The sequence below is a fragment of the Fulmarus glacialis genome, unplaced genomic scaffold, assembly GCF_000690835.1.
Source record: "Fulmarus glacialis isolate BGI_N327 unplaced genomic scaffold, ASM69083v1 scaffold11698, whole genome shotgun sequence".
Lineage (NCBI taxonomy): Eukaryota > Metazoa > Chordata > Aves > Procellariiformes > Procellariidae > Fulmarus > Fulmarus glacialis.
This window is the reverse complement of record NW_009230210.1, coordinates 3,311-29,397: the sequence shown is the minus strand read 5'-3', so window position 1 is coordinate 29,397 and position 26,087 is coordinate 3,311. Positions and strand designations below refer to the sequence as shown.

Below are 26,087 nucleotides of genomic sequence, written 5' to 3'. Positions count from 1 at the left end.
GGTACTGGTGGATGAAAAGCTGGACAATGGGCACTCAGAGCCAACTGTATCCTGGGCTGCATCAAAAGCAGCGTGACCGGCAGGGTGAGGGAGGGGATTCTGCCCCCTCTACTCTGCTCTGGTGAGACCCTACCTGGAGTACTGCGTCCAGCTCTGGAGCCCTCAGCACAGAAAAGAGATGGACCTGTTGGAGTGGGTCCAGAGGAGGGCCACGAAAATGATCAGAGGGCTGGAACACCTCTCCTGTGAGGACAGGCTGAGAGCGTTGGAGTTGTTCAGCCTGGAGAAGAGAAGGCTGTGGGGAGACCTTATTGCAGCCTTTTAATACTTAAAGGAGGCCTATAAGAAAGATGGGGACACGCTTTTTATTAGGGGCTGTTGTGATAAAACAAGGGGTAATGGTTTTAAACTAAAAGAGGGTAGATTTAGACTAGATATAACGAAGAAATTTTTTACAATGAGGGTGGTGAAACACTGGAACAGGTTGCCCAGAGAGGTGGTAGATGCCGTGTCCCTGGAAGCATTCAAGGTCGGGTTAGATGGGGCTCTGAGCAACCTGATCTAGTTGAAGATGTCCCTGCTTATTGCAGGGGGGTTGGACTAGATGACATTTAACGGTCCCTTCCAACCCAAACCATTCTATGATTCTATGATTTGTTCTGTCTTAATTCTATGGTAGCATTGCCCCAGATTGATTTAATTACCAGCATAAACAGCAGGTCAACTACCATGAACGTGACTGCTAGGGGATTCTAGAAGAGAGAGTTGCTCTTTCCTTTAGTTAATAGTTTTTCAGCATGGTTCAGTAGGTAACTAAGCGCAGGATCTTCCTCACTTCTACTGATTTAAGCTTGGGCTAGGCTAGCACACACTACAATTCTGGGCTTGTTCCAGTTTCTTACTGCTCTTCATTGTGTTCTGTAGACACTGTTCTGCCAGGGCTAATTAATGAACTAGGGATTTTTTAAGCCTCTTCTACACTCTGAACCATACCCTGATAGCTGGCTTAACTGGGATTTATCTTCTAGCATTTTAATAATTGTAGATGATACTCCTGAGTTACTGTGGGCTGCTGTTAGAGGCTCGATATGAAAGAATGTACCTTGGCTTGAAAAACAAACAAGCAAAACCTGGTAATACAGTTGTTTGTAAGATGACTGTGGGAGTAGACCCCAGGACACATGCCTTCCATTCCTGTGTCTTAATCACTGCACCACTGTTCTTCTTACGGGTTTATGAGACTGGATCGTTGGATCATTTTTACTTCTGTTAGGCATTTGGGACAGAAATATCATGTATCTGATGTCCTTTAATGTGCTCTTGGATGAAAGTGCATATTCTCTGAAATACAAGTTAATCAAAAACATAGTACTGTATAGTTGCAAAGCTACCCATACTGTTTAACCTGGAGAAGAGGAGGCTGAGGGGAGACCTCATCGCGCTCTACAACTACCTGAAAGGAGGTTGTAGCGAGGTGGGTGTTGGTCTCTTCTCCCAAGTAACTAGCAATAGGACGAGAGGAAATGGCCTCAAGTTGCGCCAAGGGAGGTTTAGATTGGACATTAGGAAAAACTTCTTTACTGAAAGAATGGTTAAACATTGGAACAGGCTGCCCAGGGAAGTGGTTGAGTCACCATCCCTGGAAGTATTTAAAAGACGTGTAGATGTGGTGCTTAGGGACATGGTTGAGTGGGCATGGTTTAGTGGGTGTTGGGTTGACGGTTGGACTCGATGATCTTAAAGGTCTTTTCCAACCTTAATGATTCTGTTCTATGATTCTAACTCAGCTAGTCAAAATGGCAAGCAGGTCTTTTCCATTACGGCAAGCCCTCAAGAGGATTTTGAGGTCTGCTGGAGCACATCACAGCTCTCGTTCTGTGCACTGCAAGTGTCTTTTCCAATGCGTCTACACAAGCCATGAGCAGACTCATGGCTACTGACCAAGGCGTAAGTAGGGTGTGTGCACTGGGAGGCAGAAACTGGGAGGGAGTTGCAAAGCGAGTCTGCCCTGCAGTTTTGACACAGCCATCCTTTACAAAGCTGTGGGAGAGCCAATGCACTGTCATTGCCCTTGGAGTGAGGGGACTTTTTTTCTTTTCTGCTTTGAGCTAGGCTTGCTCTGAGGGCCTCCGAAGTTTGGTTGTCTCTCTCCTGAGAATTTCAAGGCTCTAGCTCTCCCTCCAGTGGCAGGAAGCAGCTCCACACTCACTGGAGCGACTTGTTGCTAATAGGAGGGTCAAAGCTGTCTTCATTCTCTTCATGTTTTCTCACTTGTCCCCTCCTGATGAATTCAGAGTGTGTCCTTGCTACCACAGAAATGGGGACCTCCAAGGGTGGGCTTGAATTTTCCTGCTGACCAGTCAACTCCTGCCCGTGCCTGTACACTGCCTGCTGCGTTCAGAGCTGGATTGGCTGGGATACCACCTCTGTGCTCTATGTAGGATAGCCTTAATCAGCATCAGCAATTACTCTTTTTATTTTTCCAAACCCATGAGTTCATTTCAAGAGACCTGAGATTCATTTCTATAGGACGTCCTGCATCGGGAGAGAATGAAGAGGAAGAAAATACCTTTCAGGCCCAATCTGTTTTCAGATAAACATTTCAATGCGGGTGTGTTAATCCTTTCTCTCCCAGACTTTAGTTTAATCCCTTTTCCCTGAACAAATAGGTGTCCTCTGGCAAGGAACTGATGTGTGGCTGTAAATAGGCAGTGTTTTTATGATCCAGTTAATCTCCGTTTATTATCACACATTCAACAAACAGCAGACGCTCCCCTACTTGTTTGTCTGCTCACAGGAAGAAATTTTATCTTAGTCAGTGGATTATGGTAAAGGCTGAGTGCATCACTGTGCTGCAACACGGTCAGCCCTTTCAGGGTTATTCAAACAATGGGACTGACCAGCCAGCCAGATAAAATGTTTAATGCTCTAGATTGTCAGGATCATCAATTTAGTATTCATGGCTCTCTATAGCACTGCCTAAAGCCAGAGTTTAAATGGAGCTAGAGGTTACATCAATGTAGCAGATGGGCTTTGAGTGTGTCGTGGCTGCAATACACATGGTGTTTTGAACTGTGAGGCTGAATTCAGGGTTCCTCCGAATCCCTGTATCACCACTTTTCAAATGCGATGCTTTGAACTTCACCTAATAGGCTGAGGACGTAACATACCTCCTTCTGTCAGGGTTATAAGCTGAAACCTACAATAAATGACAGCAGGAAGCAGAACATTGAAGTGTTTTGTTCATTTTTCTCAGTTGCTGCACGGGTCTGAAATAACTTCTGCCTTCCCTGGAATCCCTTGTGCTTCACATCCCTTGTGCTGCTGCACTGCTTTCTTCCCTGAATACCTTTCCTGTCCTCCCAGCCTCTTGCCCTGCCATCTGTGTCAATGCTCCAGCAGGCTGAGTTTCTGTATTCTTTTTTGTCTTAACTGAAGCACAGCTTTGTACGTAATTGCCATTAACAATAAGTACTTGTACAAGTGCTGCACTTGTGCTTGGCTCAACAAGGTTGCTGCATTGTTTTTTCCCAAGCTTCTGCTATGAAAGCAAGTCTTGGTCTTCCTCAAAACAGTCACTACTGATCAGCAGCACGTTCCTCCTGCTGATAGTCACAGCAGCTGCAGTTTACTCGGATGCTCAGTTTACCCAAAGCCATTATCTCATTCAGTGGTTTTGCTGCCCTGGGTCCATGTCCCTGACTTTGCTGACGCCCAAGACAACATTTCCATTCTGTGCTGGATGCTGACCGAATATGATTTTGTCTTGTTCATTGATGCCCCACATTTCTTCCCCAGTTGAGCAGCAGAATGTCTTACACAGTATCTTTCTGGCTCTTCTGCTGTGTGTTACTACTCACTTTGCTAGAGGTTTATTTACAGAGATTGTCCTGGCAGAACAAGGGGAAGAAATTACCCAGCCTTGTACCCTGCAGCATAGCAAGTTTGAGGCACTTAACGAATATATTTATTTGCACAGTTGCTCTCATAGTGATTTGGCTGCTAATTCTTTTTCTTTTTTTTTACTCTTTCCTACTTTTCTGCCATGTAAAGTTTCACACTACTGCTAAGCTTGCCTTGACAAAATAAAAAGGAAAATCTCGTGACAAAATTAGGAGATACGGCAGTGTAATAGATTATTGATGTCTCGGATTACTGTTATCGTATAAGCAAAACCAGTAGTCATTTTAGTGCAAAGACTGGACTTCAAGGTAAGGCACTGTGTATGAATAAAGAGAAAATTAAGAGAGTTGAGAAGAGGACCTACATGAGCACAGACAACTACCAGATTGCATTTGTTGTGCTGTCGGGGAGGGTGCTGGGTGCTCAGTGCTGCTGCTTGGAAAATGTGTGCATATGAAAACCTTTCCTTGGCAGTGCTGCGCCTTCACCTTCTAAGCAGCATGTCTGAATACGTACCCGTTGCCTTCTGGTAAAAGTAAGCAAGGCTTTTGAAAGACGGCACTGTTCTGATGGTAGCAAATTGTTCATCTCCTTATTGCTGTTGTAGTCCTTTTCTGTTTAGTGAGATGCATGTCCTACCAGGAGAAGGCAGTTCTGGAGTATTCAACAAGATAGTGTGCATGCTAGTAGCTGTGAGGAAAAAGCCTGAAGATATTTTTTCACTGACACAAGTAACAAGGATGTTTTTCTAGCACAGTAAATAGGGTGTTTGGATCTTTGTTACTTCAAATCGTCATTGTTGCAAGAGCTAGCTGCAGATTCATCTACTGTTAATGTTTTCCTCTGATAAGAGGATTAGGATCAGTTCATCAATGCAAGAACATGCATTGGGCTGGTGTTAGGGGATCCAAGGTAAGAGACCAACCTCAGGGTAGGCAGGATCTTTGGGAGGATGTGTGGGAGGTAATTTTGTACACAGATTTTATTTTGGCATTTGGAAGGCTGACTCAGAACTCTGTGATAGAAAAGTCTCTTCCCTTGCACCAGCAGTGACAAGTATTTTCCAGAAGCAGCTGGGATTTCTTCTGCCACTGTCGGTACGCTATGATGTCTAAAGAAAATGCTCATAGGGTTTTTGGGCTCCTTAGTTAATAATGGGGACAGTGAATAGGGTAGTTTCACCTTCATTATTAGAAATGAGTCTAAAAGAATCCAGAAGGCTACTCTACAAAATTAGTGCCAAAATAGCAGTCGATGCAAGCTGGGCTTAACAATGTATGCCTATTGGAATACACAGTGGCTGAATTTTCAAGTGTATCTAAATGATTCTAAATGTTTGTGGACTCTTTTTTGTACTTCATTTATGGCCAAGTCTTTTAAGGGTACTGAGCCATGTACTGATGCAGATAGGCACTAGATCTAGGTATCTTTAAAACATCTGACCTTTTGAAAATTCTTGGATTTAACAAGAAAACCAGTAGAGAAATACGAGGAAAAAATGTTCTTCCTTTTCCTCAGTGTATCATTATGGACAGCAAAAAGTTGAATCACAGCGTCAGCTTTTAAATGGATTTAGAAGTTAGAGCCTTGCATGGTGACTTCATTGTTAAAGAGTCCCAGGTGAGGGCTCCAAATTGTACTACTAGAGATGTTTCAAAACTTGGGCAAAGAGCAGCACAAAGCCACCTCCTGCATGCAGAGGGGTTCCTGAAAAAAAGTTAAAATGAGTGACTACATCATTTGGCAACTTCCGCCTTAAATACTATAAAGAAACCTCCCCCCTTTCTTCATACAGTTTTGAAGTGTGAAGGTGATACATTATTTTCTTCCTAATATAGTGACACTTTTTCTTTATTCTGTAGATTCAACCAGTTATTGATCAAGTCTTCTCTTTTTCTGAAGTTCCAAAGGCCTTTCTGAAATTGGAAGGAGGACATGCACGTGGAAAAACAGTGATTGATGTAATTAGTAAAAAATAAAGTATCTCTAATCATTATTCTGCCCCCAGTCAGTCCTTTACTGGTAAATTACACTTGAACATGAATTGGTACGTAGCAACTGTTTCTTCTTTAAAAGCTCATACAGGATGCATAATTAAAAAAAAAAAAGTCTTGTTTTAGAAAAGCCTCTTTGATTCCTTCATACTCTGCCTTTTAATAACTGTTAATACGCAGACAAGAAATACTAATGTCCGTTAGGTATTTCTACATGAAAACCATGTTAAGAATTTAGTTGTGACTTTTGCAGAACACACCTCACTCTTGGGACAAGAGGAGCAGCCGGCAGCATTTTCAGTTTGTAGATCTTGGAGCTTTTATTTTCCAGATGTTTTAGCTAAGTCCTGAAATAGTGAGGCACACTTTTATCCAATTGTCCATATGAAACTTGTGCTGTCCTTTTTTCCTTAGCCTTTCCTAGTTCTGTTCACCTTTATTAATATATGTTATTACTCGATCTAGTTCATTCTCAGAACCTGTAACTTTTCCTGTATTAAGTGGTCACATTGCTGTTTCAAGACCGGTACTTTAATCTTGATATGGCAAATCTCTCATGGCATAACTAATCGGAGTAGAAGCATGGAACAAAATCAATCTGTAACTGATAATTATTCTAATTGCCTAACTCCTGGCACAGATTCAGCTGACTACAGTGTTTATGCAGGTAGGCTAGCCATGATTTTGTCAGTAATCGGGAGATCCTGTTCCTTCCATGCCCCCTACCACTGCTGGTGGTGATCAAGTGCTTGAGGGGTATGTGACTGGTTTTAAACTTATCATTTTGCCAGAGACAGGCTATGGAGTGACTTCCCCTGCAATTATGCAGGCAGATTGAAGGAAGTGGTAACCTTTTAATTGAGAACTGCACATTTACTGTGGTGCAGCTATGGTGATGGAAAAACCATGTCATGCAGTGCTTCCACCAGGGGACAGAAGCAGCAGCGATGTGAACTGTGGCCCCATGTACAAATGCACTGAACACGTGCTTGTATAGGAGAAGCATCCTTCCTCAGAGCCTGCAGCTATTCCACACCACGTATTCACTCATTAGTTCGCTGTTGCAGAGGAATTATGGACAGAGAAGGGCACAAGACAGAAGCAAAACTAACTGTAAAATGTCAGCTTTCTACCTTTAAAAATAATTTCAATAAAAAGTTACCTAACTTAAATTTATTTGTAAAATGCTATATTATATATAGCAAGAGCACATCAATATGACAAAGTACCACTGTTTGGAACCAATAACAACACATTTTCTATGAAGAACTAAAAGCAGCACATTTCAGAGCAACAACACTTCAGTACGTCTGTACAAAAGGAGGAAAATTAGTAAGGCACTTCCTCTAGGGTGGTAACAATAAAAGCGCCAGTATCCTTTGAGGCAATACAATAGTAATGAAAATGTTAATTTTAAACAGACTTACTATGCAAGACAAAGGCCTGGATGCTCCTAGGAGCAGCTTGTAATAACACTGGTCTAAGCCAGAACAAAACACAGCAGCACAGTACAAGACTTTGTTTGTATTTTACCTTTTTGCCAACATTATTAAGGAAAACTAACAAAACCAGGTTAAAAGCAGGGCAACAGAAGAACTTCCTGCAGTCATTAGTATGTCTTACTTGTGAACAAGCTCTTTGCTAAACCAGAAACGCTTACTTTGAATGGGCACAGCCCTTGTGACTGGGTTCATATCCAGGCTTGGCTATGCCCCTTACTAGAGCAGTCTGACACTTCTGCCCAGCAGCAACTGGGAGCCAGCAGCCCACCACAGACGTTGCTCTCCAACATCACCAGAAATACTTGGGAGTCTGGCATTCTCCATGGTAAGCCCAACAAGCAGTGGCTGAAAAACTTAGTAACCACAGTGCTTTGGTGCTGTTGCAGTCATCTTTAGTGATAATTTCCCTAAAAATTCTTGTTTTCTGTATGATTTTGGAGTTCAGGAATACTATACTTACTGGAACTGTTTTAGAAGGTAAAAATTTAACTTGGCAAAGAAGTAAAATACCCGTAACTCAAAAAGTTAGGCAGCCTAGAAAATGGGCAAGTTCTTCACATTCCAATGCATCCTTTTGCCAGCCCTCTCTTTTTCCAACAAACGTCTACTAATTTACATTGTCTCTACATGAGAAAATCTAGATTTTTTTCTTAATTTAGGACTTACTATATTAGCATACTAACTATATTTGAAGCCACATGTTAAAAATTCTTTGGACGTGCTGTGTGCTAGCAGTCTTTAAACTTCCAGTAAACATAAGTTTGTTCCAGTGAAACAAATATATTAATTTCCAGTAGTGAATATTTCTCTATACTACAGCCCATAGGTCCAAGTTGCTACCCACATACACACTGCACTCCTGTCCTTTATAAAATAAGCTTTAATTAGTTTTTAGCCCTTCTCTCAGTTAAAAAAAAAATTAAAAATAATTTAAAATTACGCTTATTGACTATTCTGGATTAACTACTCACTGACACAACTGTAACTCCATGGCGTCTCTCCCACCTTTAGTTCTTCCACTCTAGCCTGAGGCATACTACCACTCTCTATCTCACATTGAGTTGTGATGATTGAAAAAAAAAAGTTTGAGAGATACTCAAGTTTTTATAGGGATAATCATCTTAGCAAGGTGAAATAATTCTGTTGCTTGTTCTTTCTAAAATTGCGAAGAAAAGACAAAACTCTCGTTGATCCTGTATCCTTCAGAGATGGCAGTGCCAATTCTAGTATCTGGAATAGCGTCTAATTCAAATGGCATCTTTGCTTGTTTGGGTTTATACAACTAGTGGTTCCCAACACTGCGTTAACTTTTCTTCATTGACTGTGTTGACGACAACATGGTCACGATCATATTGTGTGCCCCCTGTAAAGAAAAATTTCAAATAGTGTAGATTATCTTTCAAATAAGAGACGTACTCTAGGTTTCAGGGCAACTCTAATAAGTGCTGGTGTAGACAGTTTCTCTTCTCCCCAAGACACTGAAAAGACTCTCATTTTCATCACTGCCTGCTTTTGGAATTAATTTTGAAACAAGGGGGCTTGCCTGCTCCTCTCCACCCCTTCAGTAATTCAGTACCTTGGCTTTTTCAGCCTGGATGGGAAACGAAGGAAACACTGCAATACAGTCAGGTATAGCTCCTTTAAGACTGTCACTTCCCCAAAGTCAAACTTGGCTGTTCAGTTTCCCCTCAACAGTTGTCAGTTGTCACTTTGCTCTAAAGATGATGTTTACCATGATGAAATAAGTCCTGCTGCTAACAGACAATGAGCATGATCACACCAGGGACAATGTCTGGTACTCATTTCTCTTCACCATTATAATCCTGGATTTTGACCAGCTGCATCAGGAGTCGCCATACACAGAATATCACCCATACCTGAATGCAAAATATAACCCTCTCTTAGAGGGGCTTAATTTACTCACGTGATGCAATGCCAAACATGTTCCCATAGAAGAGCACCATTAGTATTCTGACTTAAGAAACTCAGAAGCGAAGAAACATTCGACTAGAGGTGAAAGTCAGAACTGACATTTTTTTCCCAGATCTAGTACATACTGCGGAAGTGTAGGACACGTGCATCTCACGTAGTACAACACACCTGCAATAGCAGGTAGTATTCCCACTGGAGGCAGCCATTTGAGCCAACCATTTATACAGAGCACCAGGACACTTCTACGGACACCATCTTTCATTCTGCACCCCTACAACCTCACCATCCCCCCATGAGAAAAGACAAGCCTGGCAGCTGAAAGACGATGATGAGTATAACAAATACAGATTCTAGCAGATCTCAAATATGCCAGGCACCTGGAGTCCTGCATGGGCAGGCACATTTAAAAGCAGCTCTTTTGTATTAAGGAAATGCCATCTCAAGCACCTTAGCTGTTCTCTGCTTCAGGAATTTGCGGGAGGCTTTCTGGTGCCACTGTCCCAAATCAGAAAGGTCTCTGAGAAGGTTAACACCAATGTGATTTCCCTCCTTGCCATCACCACTAAAAAGCAGTAGAGATACACAGCAGAAATACTTGCAAAGTTCTTCAGAAAGGGGGGAAAAAAAGAAGGGAATACCAGACCAAATACTCCCACAAGAAAAAAAACCCCTTACCAGCAGCTACAAAAAACAACATTAGCTACATAGCTCAGTTATCACTGTGAGTGCAAAAAATATTTTGTAAGCGGTGTCTGATGGAATGTAAACATGTTATAATGGGAAAAGATGGGATATTTTTCAGTGGGACAAGAGACTATTTACTTTGATAGAGCGGTGCTCTGGACAAAGCTTTGTGCTATGCCAGTATATCCACAAGGTGGCATTGGTAACTGCACAGCTGAACAACTGCATTCATTTCCTGAAGAATTCAGTAATGCTCAATTTGTAGTCAAGAATTGATCAGCAGAATTGGCAGAAACAGGTAATGTTCCTATAGGCTTTCTCAAATAAAAGCTAAATGTACCTACTCTTTCGTATTTACCATACAGATTTACTTTTTTTTAAACTAAGAGTGCATCTATACTTTCATCACCAGACCTATCCATTGTGAAGTTCTTCAATTATAAATGCAGAATACAGAATTGCTTTTAACATGATTAACTGAAGACAAGGCAGTGTAATAGTATTTCTGCTCGTTTGTTGCAACTCGGAACCGACTTTAGAAAAAGGTATGCAGAGTTATTGTGACTAAAGTCTCTCCCTTGAGCTGGAGTCTTTTTGATAAGTTTCTAATTAATCATCACTAGCTTTTTATGGCAGTAAAGAGAACTTGTGACTATTTGTGCCAGTGTTGTATTACGGTCAGACATTAGATAACCCTTTTCTTACAGTTCTGATAGTCGTGTCCTTTTTAGTTCTGAACTACTGACTGTTGACTCTGGTATTTTTCTTTTTTTGTAATTGCTGTAATTAATGTCACAGCATCAATGAAAAATTAATTTTAAAACAGCTAAAAAAATTAACAGCTATAGAAGATGATTACTCCCCCCACCCAAAAATGCAGAGTTATGCAAGAACATCTCATTATGCTAATTCTGCTAATCATTCTATTTGTTGCTTTCTCAGACCTTCTATGAAACTATGAAAGCAAAGTTCCGAAACAGTATCTACATGAATCAAATTGCTGTGACAAAAGCGACTGTAAAACATGCATCAAGTGCACGCAGACCTGAGGCTGCTATGGCAGAATCTCATGTTTGCAATAAAGGTATAGCCATTAATAAACAAATGAAAAAACTTTTTGCATCTAATCACATCAGTGTACAAGCCTGCCTTTGCTTTCCTAATATCCTTTGGCTATTGCATCTACAACTACTATATAAGAAAATTTGGTCTTTACAAATTAAAGTTAATGAGAAGCTAGGGTTTTCTTGCTTCAGCATTTTAAATAGTTATATTCACAACACCCAGTGCCACGTAAAATTAGCTAAGGATATCTACAGTGAGTGGACACTGGGAATACAAGATAAGCCAGTACTGTGAGTTACTAAACTCTATGTAGGAAAAATGAAATGAAGTCCTAGGGCCTGTATAATTCAGGAGGTCAGACTAGCTCATCGGGTCTTTTTTGATTCTAGATTAAAGTAACTATAACACCATCCTTAATTTATAGGCACGTTTAGTGCCTATCCCACTGTAAATACCATGTAATTAAGACACAATATAATGAGATAACACATTTGCTTACCTTTGATATCTAAAACCAGCTTGGGTTTCATCTTGCTATAAATCCTGCCATCAGGACTAATATGCCAATATTGTTTGTCTTCATTCCGCTCAAATGACAGACCAAGTTTAGAGCCAGGAGTTATAAGATTTCCAACAATTGTCAAGCAGCAATCCTCTGCCATCTGTATCACCAGAAAGGCAACAGCAATTAATCAAAATGGCCTTACTTCTAGTATCCACTGTTTTTTAATCAGATAGGAGAGATGTCAGCAGGTGAGAACAGAATCTAGGAACTACTTTCCCTAAAGGAATGTATTTTTGCCCCAAACTCAAGGCTACTTATTTTTCTTTTGTTCCTGTTTCTGCTGACACTTTCCACTACATAAGGACATTAAAATAACCATGCTGTATCAGATCAAAAGGTACAATTAGCCCCTGCCTCTAGCAGTGGCCAATAACAGATGCCACGGAAGATTACATTCACTCTGCTCTTGTATGCAGTATGTTCCTGGTAATCTCTCCCAGTCTACAGCAATTTCCAGCCCAGAGACTTTTCCATGCGGAGCTGGTGCCTTTAATCCTCAGACAGTTTCTGACCCATATGTGAATTTGTTAGTCACTACCCACTGAGATCAATGTAACCCTTTTACATGAACACCCTTCAGTATCATAACCCTTCTGCAGCAAACAGTTCCAAATCTTAAAAAAAAAAAAAAAAAAAAAAAAAAAATTGATAGGCAACTACTAGTTTTATTTGATGCTCTCCTCACCCCCCTTCCCCTCCCTTATTTTAAGGGATGTCTTGTCCACGCTATGTTTGCAGAGACTTCAATCATATCATCCCTCAAACTGTCCCCTTTGCAGGCTAAGAAGTCCTAGCTAGTTCATCTCTTCATAGAGGGCATAGAAGCCCTCCATCTCCTCTGCGCATCCTTTTTTTGTCCTTTAATCGTTTCTAGTTCTACAATAACCTTTTGAGATAAAGGACGTAACTGCACAGTATCGAGTATGAATTTCACAGTGTATCACAATAATATTTTGTTCCTTGTTCTATACTCTTTTCTTAGTCATTTGTATTACTTGATTTCAAAACTCTTTATGGTTATGTCTTTATGGTTAAAAAAAGAACTGGCAAAAATCAAGCTTACTTGAAAAGAATATTAAGGCTGTATTAGTAGTCCATTGCAGTTAATTATTCTGTGTGAACAGTGATTTTCAATAGATCACCGTAAGCCATCTTCAGTAACTTCTGAATGGACTTCAGTGCTAGATTAAACAAACACCCATCTGCCATTGTCGATATAGCCCTAAATTATTAAATACACAATTTTGAAAAAGTAGTACTTCTTACTGTCATAACCTAGATTTGAAGTAAGTTGACTTAGTTCTGCAGTTCTGAAATTCTCATCTGTGTCTAAAAATTTTCTCTAGTAGGACTTGGAGGACTCAAAGCTTGCACATTAGGTCCACTGGGCCACTACTTCACCCATCTCTAACAAACTCATGAAGAGTGAGGAGACCTGAATTCATATCTGCTATTCATACCCGTTTCTGACAAAATGAGCAGAGTGACTTTCATATCCTGCTTACTGGTTATCCCACCTGCCTAAAACAGCCTTTCCTTGAAAACCTCAGGCATACCTCAAAGTACCGTGACTCAGTCAGTGAGATGACCTAAGCTTACAAGAAGAAAGGTGCAAGTTCTTCCAATGACCGTGTCTGCCTACGTGCACGCACCTACCCACCCACGAGCTTAATTTTCTTTTTAAAATGTGGTGAAAAACAATTTTTTGTGCAACATATATTTACTGCCATTCAACAGAAAGATGGCAGAGCTCTGTAAGAGTTCAGTCATTTAAGATCAATGTTGCCAGCCTGCACTCCCCACTAAGCTACCTGATTGCTATACAGCACCAGCGGTGTATTTTCTGTGCACAGAAAAACTGCTTTATGAGCTAGAGACAGGGACAAAAACCAAGGGCGTTTATGCAAAGCCATATAATACCACACTGTCTCGATATGAATACTTCAGTGAAATGTTTGAGAGGCACTGTCAAGAGAGAAGTCTTTTGTATGCAATATTAAAACTTTTAGCTTACTTTGCATCATTTTGCTGTCTACATAAATCCCTTTTACTACTGCATGTGTCCTGTAAACATGTCCAAACAATGCCTTAGCTTATTAACAGTAAGATTCTTCCCTCCAGCATAGATGACATAGTTATAAAATGGCTCCTTTGAAGTTATACAATCCTATAGAAAAAGTTCACATGATTCTTTGCAGTCAAACTGTTTAGCAGTATTGAAGTAACTTTATTTTCTTTGGCCAGCATCCCTACCTAAGACTGTTCAGGCTTAAACATTATGAACTGCGCATACCTCTGCTCACCTCAATGACAATTCACACATCATTAGTTTTATGGACTGTGAGAAAAGTAGGACTTCATTGGGAAACTTGTACAGAGGAATGGAAGAGGGATGAATTCGACAAATACAGGGATAACCAGAAAAAAACAAACCAACCAAAAACCCCAAAAAACAAGAGAGTAGGATTTTATCTTTAAGCTTGCCCGAATGCAGAAGAGGATATAACCTACATTACACTAATTGACCTACCACAAGGTATGCATAGTTCAAAATATTACCAGGAAGGGTCTGCATTTCAAAAGGTCTCCCCTGCTTTGATATTTTTGTAGTATTTTCACTGTGGAGAAGGAGGGCATGAAAGTGGAAGGAGCTCATGAAGACCAAGACAATGATATTCTGGTGTTGATTGTACTTATGAGGCTACTATTCTTTAGGGGAAAAGTAAACCATAACTAAAATCTCTCAAAATTTCAATTACATCAAAAAAGGTATCATGCAACTAATTTGTATCACCTGAAAATGCCAGAGTTCAATAAAAAAAAAAAAAAACACCACCAAACCCCTACAAAAAGATTGTATTACAGCTGAAACGGAATAAGCCTATAAAATAAATTATGATGATACAGTAGGAACTGAATTCAGAAAGCCCTACTATTGGAGCGGAAAAGAGAAAATTCATGCTGAACTTGAACCTCACCCGGCACCTTATGAATCCATCCTGATAAACCCAGATTTGATCATCTGAGTCTGTATCTTCTGCAACCTGTATTCTGAGAAGGTTCAGATTGTCTAAGTTTCCATCAGCTGACATGAATTTTCCTGTTTCCTTGTTCCGAAGCCTGAAGTACACACGTTTCTGCAGAAAACAACAGAACTATTTAACCACAGTCTCAGTGCAGAACACATCCTGCTCTGGTTAACTTCGGAGCAGTTACTGTTTAGTGCTGAACCCCGTGCCTCCCTCTTTCTTTCAGAAAGCTTAACTGTTCTATTTTAGAATTTAATTCCAAAGTCCATAAATGTCTAAGACAAGCCTAGCTTTGAGAACTCGCCATTCTGCATGGAGAGTTTTAGGCTTTCCTATGCACCGAGATCAGCACACAGTGGAAAGCTAAGAATTTTTAATTCAGAGCAGCACTAACTTCTCTCTGCTAGCTTCTTGTACAGATGCTCTTAGCTTTCATTAAGGGTGCCCTTGTGCAGTGCTGCTTATTTCACTGGCAGCAAGTATTACACTGCATATTCACGCTGCAGCTTGTTACACATTAACATTTCTGTTCAGACAAGCTCTCAGCCAGGGCAGTCAAAATGCATTATTTCTAACTCTGCTTAAGGCTATACAAAGAGAATGCTATGACAGCAAGCAAATGCATTTGGTTAGAGGTACAAGTAATCTGTGAATGGGAAAAAGTTGTTTCCTCAATAACATATGGCTCAGCAAGAACCTCAAATATTAAAGCTCACAGGTCTGCTGCAGCACTGGACCAAATCACATGGTCCTTATTTAGAGAACAAAATGAAAAGGACACTACAAGAGTAAGTTTTGCATTAGATTTGCAAATTATTCTGCCAAGTAATAAGCAGGGAAGGACCTTCCCCCCTAAATCAACACAAAATCACTACTAATTGAAGTATCCAATTTTGTTGACCAATTTTCTTGTTGTTCCAAAAATAATGCAGATAGTACAGACAGTACGCCAGTGACCAGTTTGGGCGCTAAATTATAAAACAACTTAAAATAATTTTTATATAGTAGTTATAGCCATTATTTCTTAAAATAATTTAGCCAATCCTTATATGCTGTCTTCTATATTTTGGTTTAAAGTATGCTTAATGAACAAGTTTAAGCAGTGGAATTGCAAAGCCACGTAGCATAATCAAATAGCTTTTATTACAAACAAAACTGTAGAGCGATTTCTTTACACAATTGCCATTGCTGAAGCTTGTGACATGCATCAAGACTGTAACATTGCTTTCAACTGTATAATATCCCCCCAGCCCCATTACAAAATATAAATTAGTACTTGACAATCTCATGTCAGAGCCTACTCACCTGCAGTAAAGGTCTCAGAGAACCTATCTGACAATAGCCACTCACTTTATACCAATCTGGAATTTCATCTGGTGATAACAACATCTGACGCCCCCTGTAATTACTATGCTCATAAATTATCCATCTGTGAGGAAAAAGAAAAAGACAAAAAAAAAAAAAAAGACAGAATGCTTTTACTGCCAAATCCTGCTTTGGAATCAATAAATGGATTTAATAGAAATCTGTCCCACAAAGTAGTAGTGTTTAGCTTTGGAAAGCCAATGACCTCCTTTTTAACAGGTCTTCAAAAATAATAAAATCATGTCCTGATTTAGGTGAACCACATTAAGATGACTATACTGGAGTTCACATTTTAAAGTCCTGTTATTTAAAAATTACAAGCTGAGCGAAACAAAGCATTTTCTTGCCTTAAAGGTAGAACCCAACTTTTAAATATCATCTGCTTTCAGCAGGTACTGTGACTCCTCAACAAGCATATATGTATATGCTACATATGCTGTGTATGCTAGATTGCTACATGAGCAGACCAGTAGTTCTGTGTATCTTAATTTGGACAGGCCTCACCCACATGGGAAAGAACGACTAAGGATGCAGATTGCAACAAGCAAATACTGCAACAGCAACAGGATGAAGTACTCTAGGGTATTTTGATAAAGGTTTTATTTCAGAACACCTTTCTTCTTTCCAAATACCTGAAGGGGTAAAGGGGGGGGAGGGGGGGAGGGGGCGGAGAGAGAGAAAGTGTATAGAAAAATTTTGTTCAGCATTCCCTAGCACACATCCAACCATGCTTACAATCACATTGAGAGCAACCTGTCAGAACCTGACTTCTGCTTCTCTACTATTGGCACAGGCAGTGAATTACAACTAGACTTCAAAAAAGGCTGCAATACAGTGCAATTTGTTGAGTTTTCTCACACTGATTTGCTGGGACTGTCCAATAGCCATAGGTTTTTGAGTACACGAACACTCAATAAACACATTTTCCTGTTACCTCCTTTCCTCTGACTGATTTGTCAGTAGACATCTATATCCAGAAGAAGCACACACACCTTAATTTTGGTGCTTTTTCACAGCCTAATACACATCTATCCCCAGGTATGAAATTAAGAGAATTATAAACAGGTGTCTCTTAGCAAAGGAAGAGAAGATGAAAACCCCTTCAATAAGGGAGGCAGTAGGGGCAAGGACACTCTGAAATGTGTATTTTGACACATTTCAGCAGCTGACACTGCTATAATGAAATCAGAATTTTCATATCAAACTCTAACCAGAAGAAACATATATATTCATTGGACAGGAAACATGCACAATTCATGACTCCATTACCTGGAATCGTGGCAACCATGTTCTTGGCAAAGAAGTAACTTGATGTTTGACTTCATGTTATTTCACATTATGGAAAGTGAGAATCAACTATATTGTGGTTACGGTGAAAAGATACTGAAATCTCAGAAGACTTTAGAATACAGAGCATGTACCTTTTCTTATGACCTTTATGTTTCAAACTTCAGTTCAGTGTGCTAAGGAAACCCTCTGACCAGCTTATCCAGATTGGGAAAATGGTTTGCTCTACAGATCTGGTACTAGCTATCCACTTGAGGGCAGTCTTAAGCTATCCAACAGCATCTCTCTAGCACACACCTTGGAAATTTACCTCTTCAAAAGAACACATTTAAATGCAAAGCAACAGTAACATGAGTCTATCGTTAAAAAATGTCACATTCTTCACATTAGAAAAAACCTGAACATATACTTGAGGCAAGTATCTTGGAGGTAGAGATTAACAACAGGAAAAACACAAAAAGAGAAATTTAACAGATCTGCTAGAATACTGGAAGAAGATAGCACAGAAGTTTTCAAAATGCTTCCAGACAGTTTTTAAACGTCATCACAGACTGTTTTTTTTACACGATCTTCAAAGGTAAATTTAGAGAACACAATTGCTTAAAAATAGCTAAAAAAATTTAAATGCTAGATTTACAACCAAGAGTCTGACCCAATTCCTGAAGTAAAAGGGATTGTTACTAATGCCAAAAGGGGCCAGATCATGATCTGATTGTACCACTGTGTCCATAACATCTAGGTAAAAGGATGAATGTGAAGACTTACTAAAACATTTTGAACTTATGACACGACACAGATCACAAACTGAATGATTTTTTTTATGATTGAGACCTAAACCAAGAGCACAGAAGTTGGTTTAAAGGATGCTATGCAAGCTGGCTTTTATAATATGGCATGAGAGAAGACACCAGTTTCCTTGTGAGCTTTATTCAAATTCATTTCAACTTCTAGCACAGGGCACCACTCAGTGATAACATGTTGTGGAAACAGGGTGTGAAAAGGTTCTGTAAGAAGAAACTCCATTAATGCACTGCACACGTTATGATATTCTAATTCTATACTCCTTGGTTTCTAACATCTGTAGTTTTTCTGTTGAATAAGTACATCATTCTAAAGAATCAAAAAGTGATTTTAAACTTACATGCCACCAAGGACTTGAACTGAAGCTATGCGAGGATTGTATCCCAGGAACTGGAGATTTAAGATTTCTGTACTGAATTCGATTTTCTTTCCTTGGAAACCCACCTTTTCAAAAAGAGCTATGCACGGCTCAGACAGCTCCTGCAAAAGGAAGATGAGCAGTTTTATAGGATGTTAGAACTCCAGATGGTGACTGTGAACATCATTACTCCACACAGCCCTTTTATTTCAGAGGTTTCTTCTTGATTGTTTAAGATCAAAGACCCTGAATAATGTTTTTGCTCTGAAACAGGTTACTTAAAAGAAATAAAAAAAGGTAATCAAAAGCCCTTATACAAAACACACAAGGGATCTTCTTGCATGGAACTTCCTTATCTTAAGGCACACACAAATGTCTCTGTGGTTGATTCTTGCATAATATCTTAAGTATGTTTTATAATACATTTTAATTAATGCCATATCCCTCTTCCATTGCACTAAACCCCACTCATTGTAAGAATTTTCATCTTCAGACCTGAACACACAGTAAGATATTGATTTCTACAGCTTCAAATGATGACAGCCTTGTCAGCACTGCTTATCACTTGCTGCTCTCATTTTTAACTCTTATAGTAGGTTATGGCAACATCAACCTCCAACTAGACAAAAGCATCAAGATTCATACTTCTGAAGTGAAATTAATGACTCAAGCGAAAACTGTAACATCTGAATCCTGCAAATTGCTGTGGGAGATGATTCTTCTCCCTCTCTGTCAAAATGCTTCTGGTGTCAAAGGGATTCTGCCCACATGAAGCTCCCTGCATCACTGAATCCATTTTAAAATGTCTTCTGGATAACGAACCTTGGCCTCTTTCCCATGTGGCAAGGTATCTGTAGTAGACTGGAAATAACCTCTCACAATGAAGGCCTTCCCCTGGAAGCTGGGAGGTAAGGGTTTGAAATCCCTCAGGGTAAAGTCAATTAAGCCCGGGTGTCCTGGTGTTACAGTTTACGCTTATAGACAGAAATGACCCTGCGACTCCCTTTCGCGCAAGTCTTCCAGCAACGACTGCATAAAACCAACGCCACAGCCAGAAAAGCTCCTTCCTGCTGGCATGCGTTCGGCATGCTTGAAACACATCAACTGGATCGGGAACGCCCGACATGACGCGAAGTCTCGACAGACTTCCATCTGGCCTCAGGCATGGAAACAGGCCCTCCAAGGCAGAGGAGGCTCTGTACATGCATGGCAGCCGATATTCATGCTTCCATGTGACTTTGTTAGGCAAGACCTCATGTCTACCAATTTCTAGACAGTGCTTACATTCCTCTTTAATCTTCCTTTAGGTGTTGAAGGGCCTAGATGACAATGTTGCATGAGCGTCACCATTATCTCTGCAGCAGTCCAGGTTACCGCACAGCAGCTGAGCTATGCTTCCTGATCGCACCCACGCTGCTAGGCTGCGGAAAATGCCAGGAGAGGCCTTTCAGCCTACTCCAAAATCAGAGTACGCTCATCCCCACCACGAAAGGTTAACACCAGTTAGACTGCCATGCATCATCACAGGTAAAGAGCCCAACAGGAACAGTCGCACCATGATGATGTCCTGGTGTCTCTGATCCCTCAGCCCTTTTACAGACCTGCACCTGCACTCTGAGATACGCAACTGGTCAGGCAGCAGGCCTTGAGCCATAGGCAATGCTTCAGAAATAATCTACTTACAAAGAAAACACACAGACAGAAAAGGAAATCCTCCACTTCTCTGCCACACCTTCTACTCTAGGCATTTTTTAGATTCAGCAGCAACATTGTTATATAAAACGTTCCCCACAGAGAGAAGTGCAAGGTCAGCTCAGAGGTTTTTTTCAGCACTTCCCATGTACTGCACTGTACCAAGCTGGTGCTCCTGTGTATCTACATTTAGTTTTTTCACAGAGTTGCTCATTAAAAAGAAGTATTTTCAGCATGACTGTTCAAGCATAAACCACATTCGCAGTAGTTTTTATAGTATTGTGCTGGTGTTGGCTGGGATAGAGTTAATTTTCTTCATAGAAGCCAGTACGGGGCTATGTTTTGGATCTGCGCTGGAAACAGTGTTGATAATACAGGGATGCTTTTGTTACTGCTGAGCAGTGCTTACACAGAGTCAAGGCCTTTTCTGCTTCTCACCCCACCCCACCAGCGAGTGGGCTGGGGGTGCACAAGAGGTTGGGATGGGACACAGCTGGGGCAGCTGACCCCAACTGACCAAAGGGATATTCCATACCATATGGTGTCATGCTCAGCACATAAAGCTGGGGGAAGAAGGAGGAAGGGGGGGACGTTTGGAGGGATAGCGTTTGTCTTCCCAAGTAACCATTATGCGTGATGAAGCCCTGCTTTCCTGGAGATGGCTCCTGCCTGCCCTGCCGACGGGAAGTAGTGAATGAATTCCTTGTTTTGCTTTGCTTGTGTGCACGGCTTTTGCTTTACCTACTAAACTGTCTTTACCTCAACCCACGAGTTTTCTCACTTTTACTCTTTTGGTTCTCTCCCCCATCCCACCAGGGGGGAGTGAGCGAGTGGCTGTGTGGTGCTTAGTTGCCAGCTGGGGTTAAACCACGACAAGTATGTTCAGGAAAAAGAATACATAGCAAATTCAAGAAGGAAAAATGCTATTTTCTATCTTCAGCACAGCCATGTGGAGCAGGCAAAGCAAGCACGTTCAGGGAAAGATACAGCGGTATAAAAAAACAAAAACCTTGAGCTTATGAACAAAAGCCATTTTAACTTTCACTTCCAAGTTTATCAAATATCCCTTTCATTTCCTTTTTTTATGGTCCCTTAGAAATGGATCCCCACAAAGGAGAGTTAAACTAGATGAGTATAGTAACATAACATACTAAAATGGCAAAGGTGCTTCTTATATAGAAATGTCACAGAAAAATCATGAGAAAAGTTATGGGAAGGGCAGATGGTGGGGAGGAATTAAGATTGCCACTGCCAAAAAAACAGTCCCAAAATAAATCTGACAGGTGAAACCTGTATCTGAAATAAGGTTCAAACTTTTGTAAAATTATGAAAAGTGGACAGTATAATATGATCATTTCCACCTAACTTCTTTTCTGGTTTGCTAATAAACCGCTGAGCAAAGCAACCCATTTTCCTCTTCTCTGCAGGTAGGAAGCCTTTGAAGAAGGAGGCAGCAGCATGTGAGTTACACACAGATGCAGCTCCATGCTACTGTCTGAAGTATGATAAATTATAGGGCTAGAACAAGTTTCAGAAGTTATAAGAGCTTTAAGAGGCACAGAACTGGCATTTGGCTGTTTTAACACAACAGTCTCTGTCACAAATAATAAATCTTCCAAAAGTAAGCTGATCCTTCCAGCTTGAAACACGCATTTTAAACCCGAGAAGTGGACACTGACATGTACAAAAAAGCCTATTTTAATTCACTGTGATCAGCCACCAAGCTTGGCTAGAAACACTTCTGTTGTTTTTAATAAGATCTGTCTACTGGACAGCCAAAGAGTTCAGAAGGCAGACATACTTGCTGCAGATGTTTGTTTACACTGTACATCAAAATGCTCCAGAGACATGAAAGAGGATGACACATTTTAGTTCTCCTTCGTCAACTGCTACATCACTGACAGGTTACCAAAATTACAGTGGAGTGCAATAAAGTTACCAAATTCAAAGAGGAGAGTCAATAGTGTACTCCTCCTTTTTTAAAATGAGTACCATCTCTTCATATTGCTGTAAGTTCCTGGATTCTCGACCACATTTTGCTAGTAATTACTTTGATCTTAAAAGATACTTGCAGATTCCATAGGTGATCCATCATAAGGATTGGTTATAGGCTTGAGCAAACTCGTTCCTCACCACTGATGAGTTACAAAATATGTAAATGTTGTTTAGTTTGTATCCACCACACATAACACCACCACTGCCTGATTTTGCCAAATGGCATTGGGTGTTGCTTTACTTTATCTAGAAGGGTGCATTATTTCGTGATTAACTCAAATTGCATTTCCCTGATGATAGCAATAGTGTTTTATAATTACATGTATTTCATGTAAAGCTGCTTAGTTAAGTCTGCTTTTTTAATATGCATAGAAAACAAGTACAGATATTTCTTCACACTGTCCTACTGACATTTCTTAATCCACTCTTAAGTGGTCTCTCCTACTGGGAAATAAAGAGTCTATTTGACACATCCTTGACTCTTTTTACAGAAGTCCTTTTATAAGCTGTTACTAAGAACAGCGATCCCAGGCAGGCGCTTCTGTGATGTCCTCTCCTTTGCAAAAACAGCACAGAGGTAAAAAAAACCTGACAGCAGCTAGGACATTTAAATGTTACTGCACAGGGGAAAAAAAAAAAAAAAAAACCACAAACCCAAAAACCACTCCTCTGTTGTCTGTGCATCCCTAGCATTTTTACTGTTGCAAAAAAATGGGGAGGTCAGAGTCATCAGTGTACGTATCTTTACTTTACAATATTTCTAATAGCTTTACTTACAATATTTATAATCCGTAAAGATTTTAGAACTGCTTGGGGCGAACAACCCATCGCTGTCAGATCAGGATAGATTCCTTCTTCTAACACATACTGGTTACCGGAGAATTCTTCCTGGTCATACATTATGCAGCTGCAGGAAGAAGGAGAAGAAATTGCCTCTTAAAAATTCTGTGCAAGTAAAAAGATGCTAGTGTTTCTCAGTCTTTAGCAAGAGCTACTGACAGAAACATTATTTACAATGTTTTGGCCTGACAAGCTAAAGATTGATGTGTAAATTGCAAAGCGTCGTTCTCTAAGTCCCCATATGTGAAATCACTTCAGGTGTTAGAAAGCTGGTTGCTTTTTTAAAACTTTTACCATTTTAATGATTTTGAATATTCATTCAATATAGCTTACCTGCCATCTAAAATTTTTGAAGACTTCAGGGCAAATGAATCAATACATCTTGTGTTTTTTTCAATTATTTGGCAGTTACCCTTGAATTCAGGCTCTGAAAATAACTGGACCTTTAAAAATTTATAAACATATTTAAAAACAATTCATTCTTCAACCTTCAGTAACATGTCTCTACCATTACTTCTATAACTAGATTAAAACATACTTAAAACACCCAGACTTCCTCAGTTACATACATTTTGTTACCTCTTCAGTGTTGCAATCCTTGTTCAAGACAGCAAGGTAACAATACCAAAAATTACTTCTGGCTGTAAATCACTCAGTAACATACAAAATAATTAAACCAACACTAACAAAGATAGCTCCTTGGACTACCTGCTTGACAAGATTTTTAAATTCCCACAGAATGGCCAGAATAGGCACATCTTTACTAAAGGGTCATAAACGGTTTTGGTTTAGATTATTAATCCATTTAATCTCCAAAATACATACTCTTCCCACTAAATGAAAACTATCTGTCTCTCAGAACATAAATGGTGCATAATCTTGGCAAAGTACTCAGACAGCATGCCAACAGGCATGGTATATATTCCCAGGGTAGGTGGGCTTTATGTGCCTGTTACAGCTATAGTTACAGTCATGTCAGTTCTTTCTCTGCTCGGAGGATAAGAGAGAATACGTCACCCAGAGTCTTTTGTCCTTGTTAAAAAGAAAAAAACTTCTAAGCAGCAAACCTGCTAATTTGGTTAGAGGATAATTAACCCTGATCACACAGAAGTCATTCACATTATCACATGCCTACCAGCTTTATTCACTCTTAACAGAGATACGAGTGTGGGCATGTACAGCGTTCTCCGAAGAGGAACATGCTGACAAGGGATGCAGTCTGTTGACTACAAGTCATTACTTCTTTGTTTCCTTAGGATAAGGTCTTAATAGGCACATAATATGTAGATGCAAATAATTTTTCATGCACATAGCTGAAAATAAGCAGCCTTGAGATTTTTATTCCCCATAGTTTATACATTATCCCTATGCAGGAGATTCCAGTGAGGCATGTTACTAATCAACAAGGCAAAACAAGACAGCAAAGACTTTTCTCCCTAGTTTTTAGTTCCATGATGTACTCACCATTTTGACTGAAATGAAAATAAAACTAACTTTGAACAGGGACAAACATGAAAACGTTCAGAATTATGAAAGGATGAAAAAAATCCACCCATTAGCCTCATGTCAAAACTACGTATTAGTACTTGCACATAGGAGACAGTCCAACATAAAAATATGTTAACTCACTGAACAGACAAGTTCTCCCTGCCATTTCCTTCTCTTCGTTATTGACAAAGATGACATTAACTTTAAAGCACAACTCAGCAGTAAGTGAACGAGATTCCCTTAAAGTGCAACCACCATTAGCAGAACTGTTAGCCAAAGAACTAGGTTCAAAAGGAATTAAGTCACAACTGTACCATGTACAACATCATCTAACTTGTAGAGCCCTCGCCTCAGCAACAGAATCCAGGTACCTGCACCTCTGCATAGAGGGCTGTGGGCTCCAGCTCCTCAGAACAATCACCGATACACCAAAACAGCTCCCTTGCTGAACCAAAACATTATCTGTGCCCTGAGAAAGTTCTGATGGCAGCTGTGTATTAAATCGCATCTTCCTTCGGCCTTAATGTGCCTTACTTAAGAGGTTTGGAAAGCAGCCTTCCTTCACCTGCAGTTCTCACTCTTTGTCTGACTGGTCAACCGTCTATGCAAATACTAGACAAAAAGCCATTTCTTTATTTATACATGTTACAGACACTACACAGTGTGCTTCATGTACTTAGAGAAGTATCTTACCTTGACTTTACCCCTTTTGCTTCCAGCAATATCCTGCAAAAGTTTGGAGAGGAAAAAAAAGGAAAAAAATATTTTAAACAGTGATAAAATAACAAACATACAAAAGTTTACTATTAATTATTGTTTAAAGAATGTAAATAAACTGAATTTGATAGAAAAAGTATAGCTCCAAATACTTCAGAGAAACTTGTAAAACAAGTATAAAATGAACTCCTTACCATAATGATGGGTTGAACTGAAGATATTTTGCAATTCTTTCCCCCCCATGCCTCAATGCTGGGATAGAGCCCTTTAGCCAGTATATACTGCTCCCCTGTAAACTCAGGATTTTCATAAGCCACCCACCTAAAAGAGACAGAAGAGGAGGGTGATGGGTAGAAGTCACACTACTTTTCCAAAATACAGATGTGTACATTCATCTCTCTTAATGTAAGAACAAATAAAAAATTTCTCCTCTCAAGTGCCTATCTGTGATGCTATTAAGACCCTAAACAAACCCATGTATCTGATACTCCAAAACCCATGCAAATTTCACTTCCACTCACCCTACTATGTCGATATGAATCGCAGTGAATTAGCTAAAGCAGACTACAAGTTCAAATACCTCATCTGCTAGATATCCTAAAAGCTGTCTCCAGTAAAAATATTCCAAGACGTTTCAAAATTCTGTTGTTGTATCTAGATCAAATTCTTCTCTAGAAAAAGACAGATATCATAATACAATTTTTTGGGTAAAACTAACTTTCAGAGTCATCTGGGGAGTAAAGATAATTGATTTTTCATGTTGTTTGTACCTACACTTCAGTTGTGTTTAAGCAAACACACACCCCAACAGAAAGTTGAGTTGCAACAACAGGCATATATGCTAATGAGAGCAAGCTGTTCCCTCCTAGA

General features: G+C 39.9%; 1 protein-coding gene across 1 annotated transcript; it reads right to left on the bottom strand.

Annotated features, from left to right (window-relative positions):
• Positions 1-8,673: 8,673 nt before the first annotated feature.
• Positions 8,674-25,538, bottom strand: LOC104081403 (absent in melanoma 1 protein-like; the record flags this gene model as incomplete). Its single annotated transcript, XM_009584143.1, has 9 exons — positions 8,674-8,762; positions 11,580-11,742; positions 14,624-14,782; positions 15,980-16,103; positions 18,468-18,607; positions 22,950-23,079; positions 23,346-23,455; positions 25,194-25,226; positions 25,412-25,538. Coding segments are annotated over 9 exons (1,075 nt in total), but the record flags the coding sequence as incomplete, so codon positions are not given.
• Between the last annotated feature and the right edge of the window lie 549 nt (positions 25,539-26,087).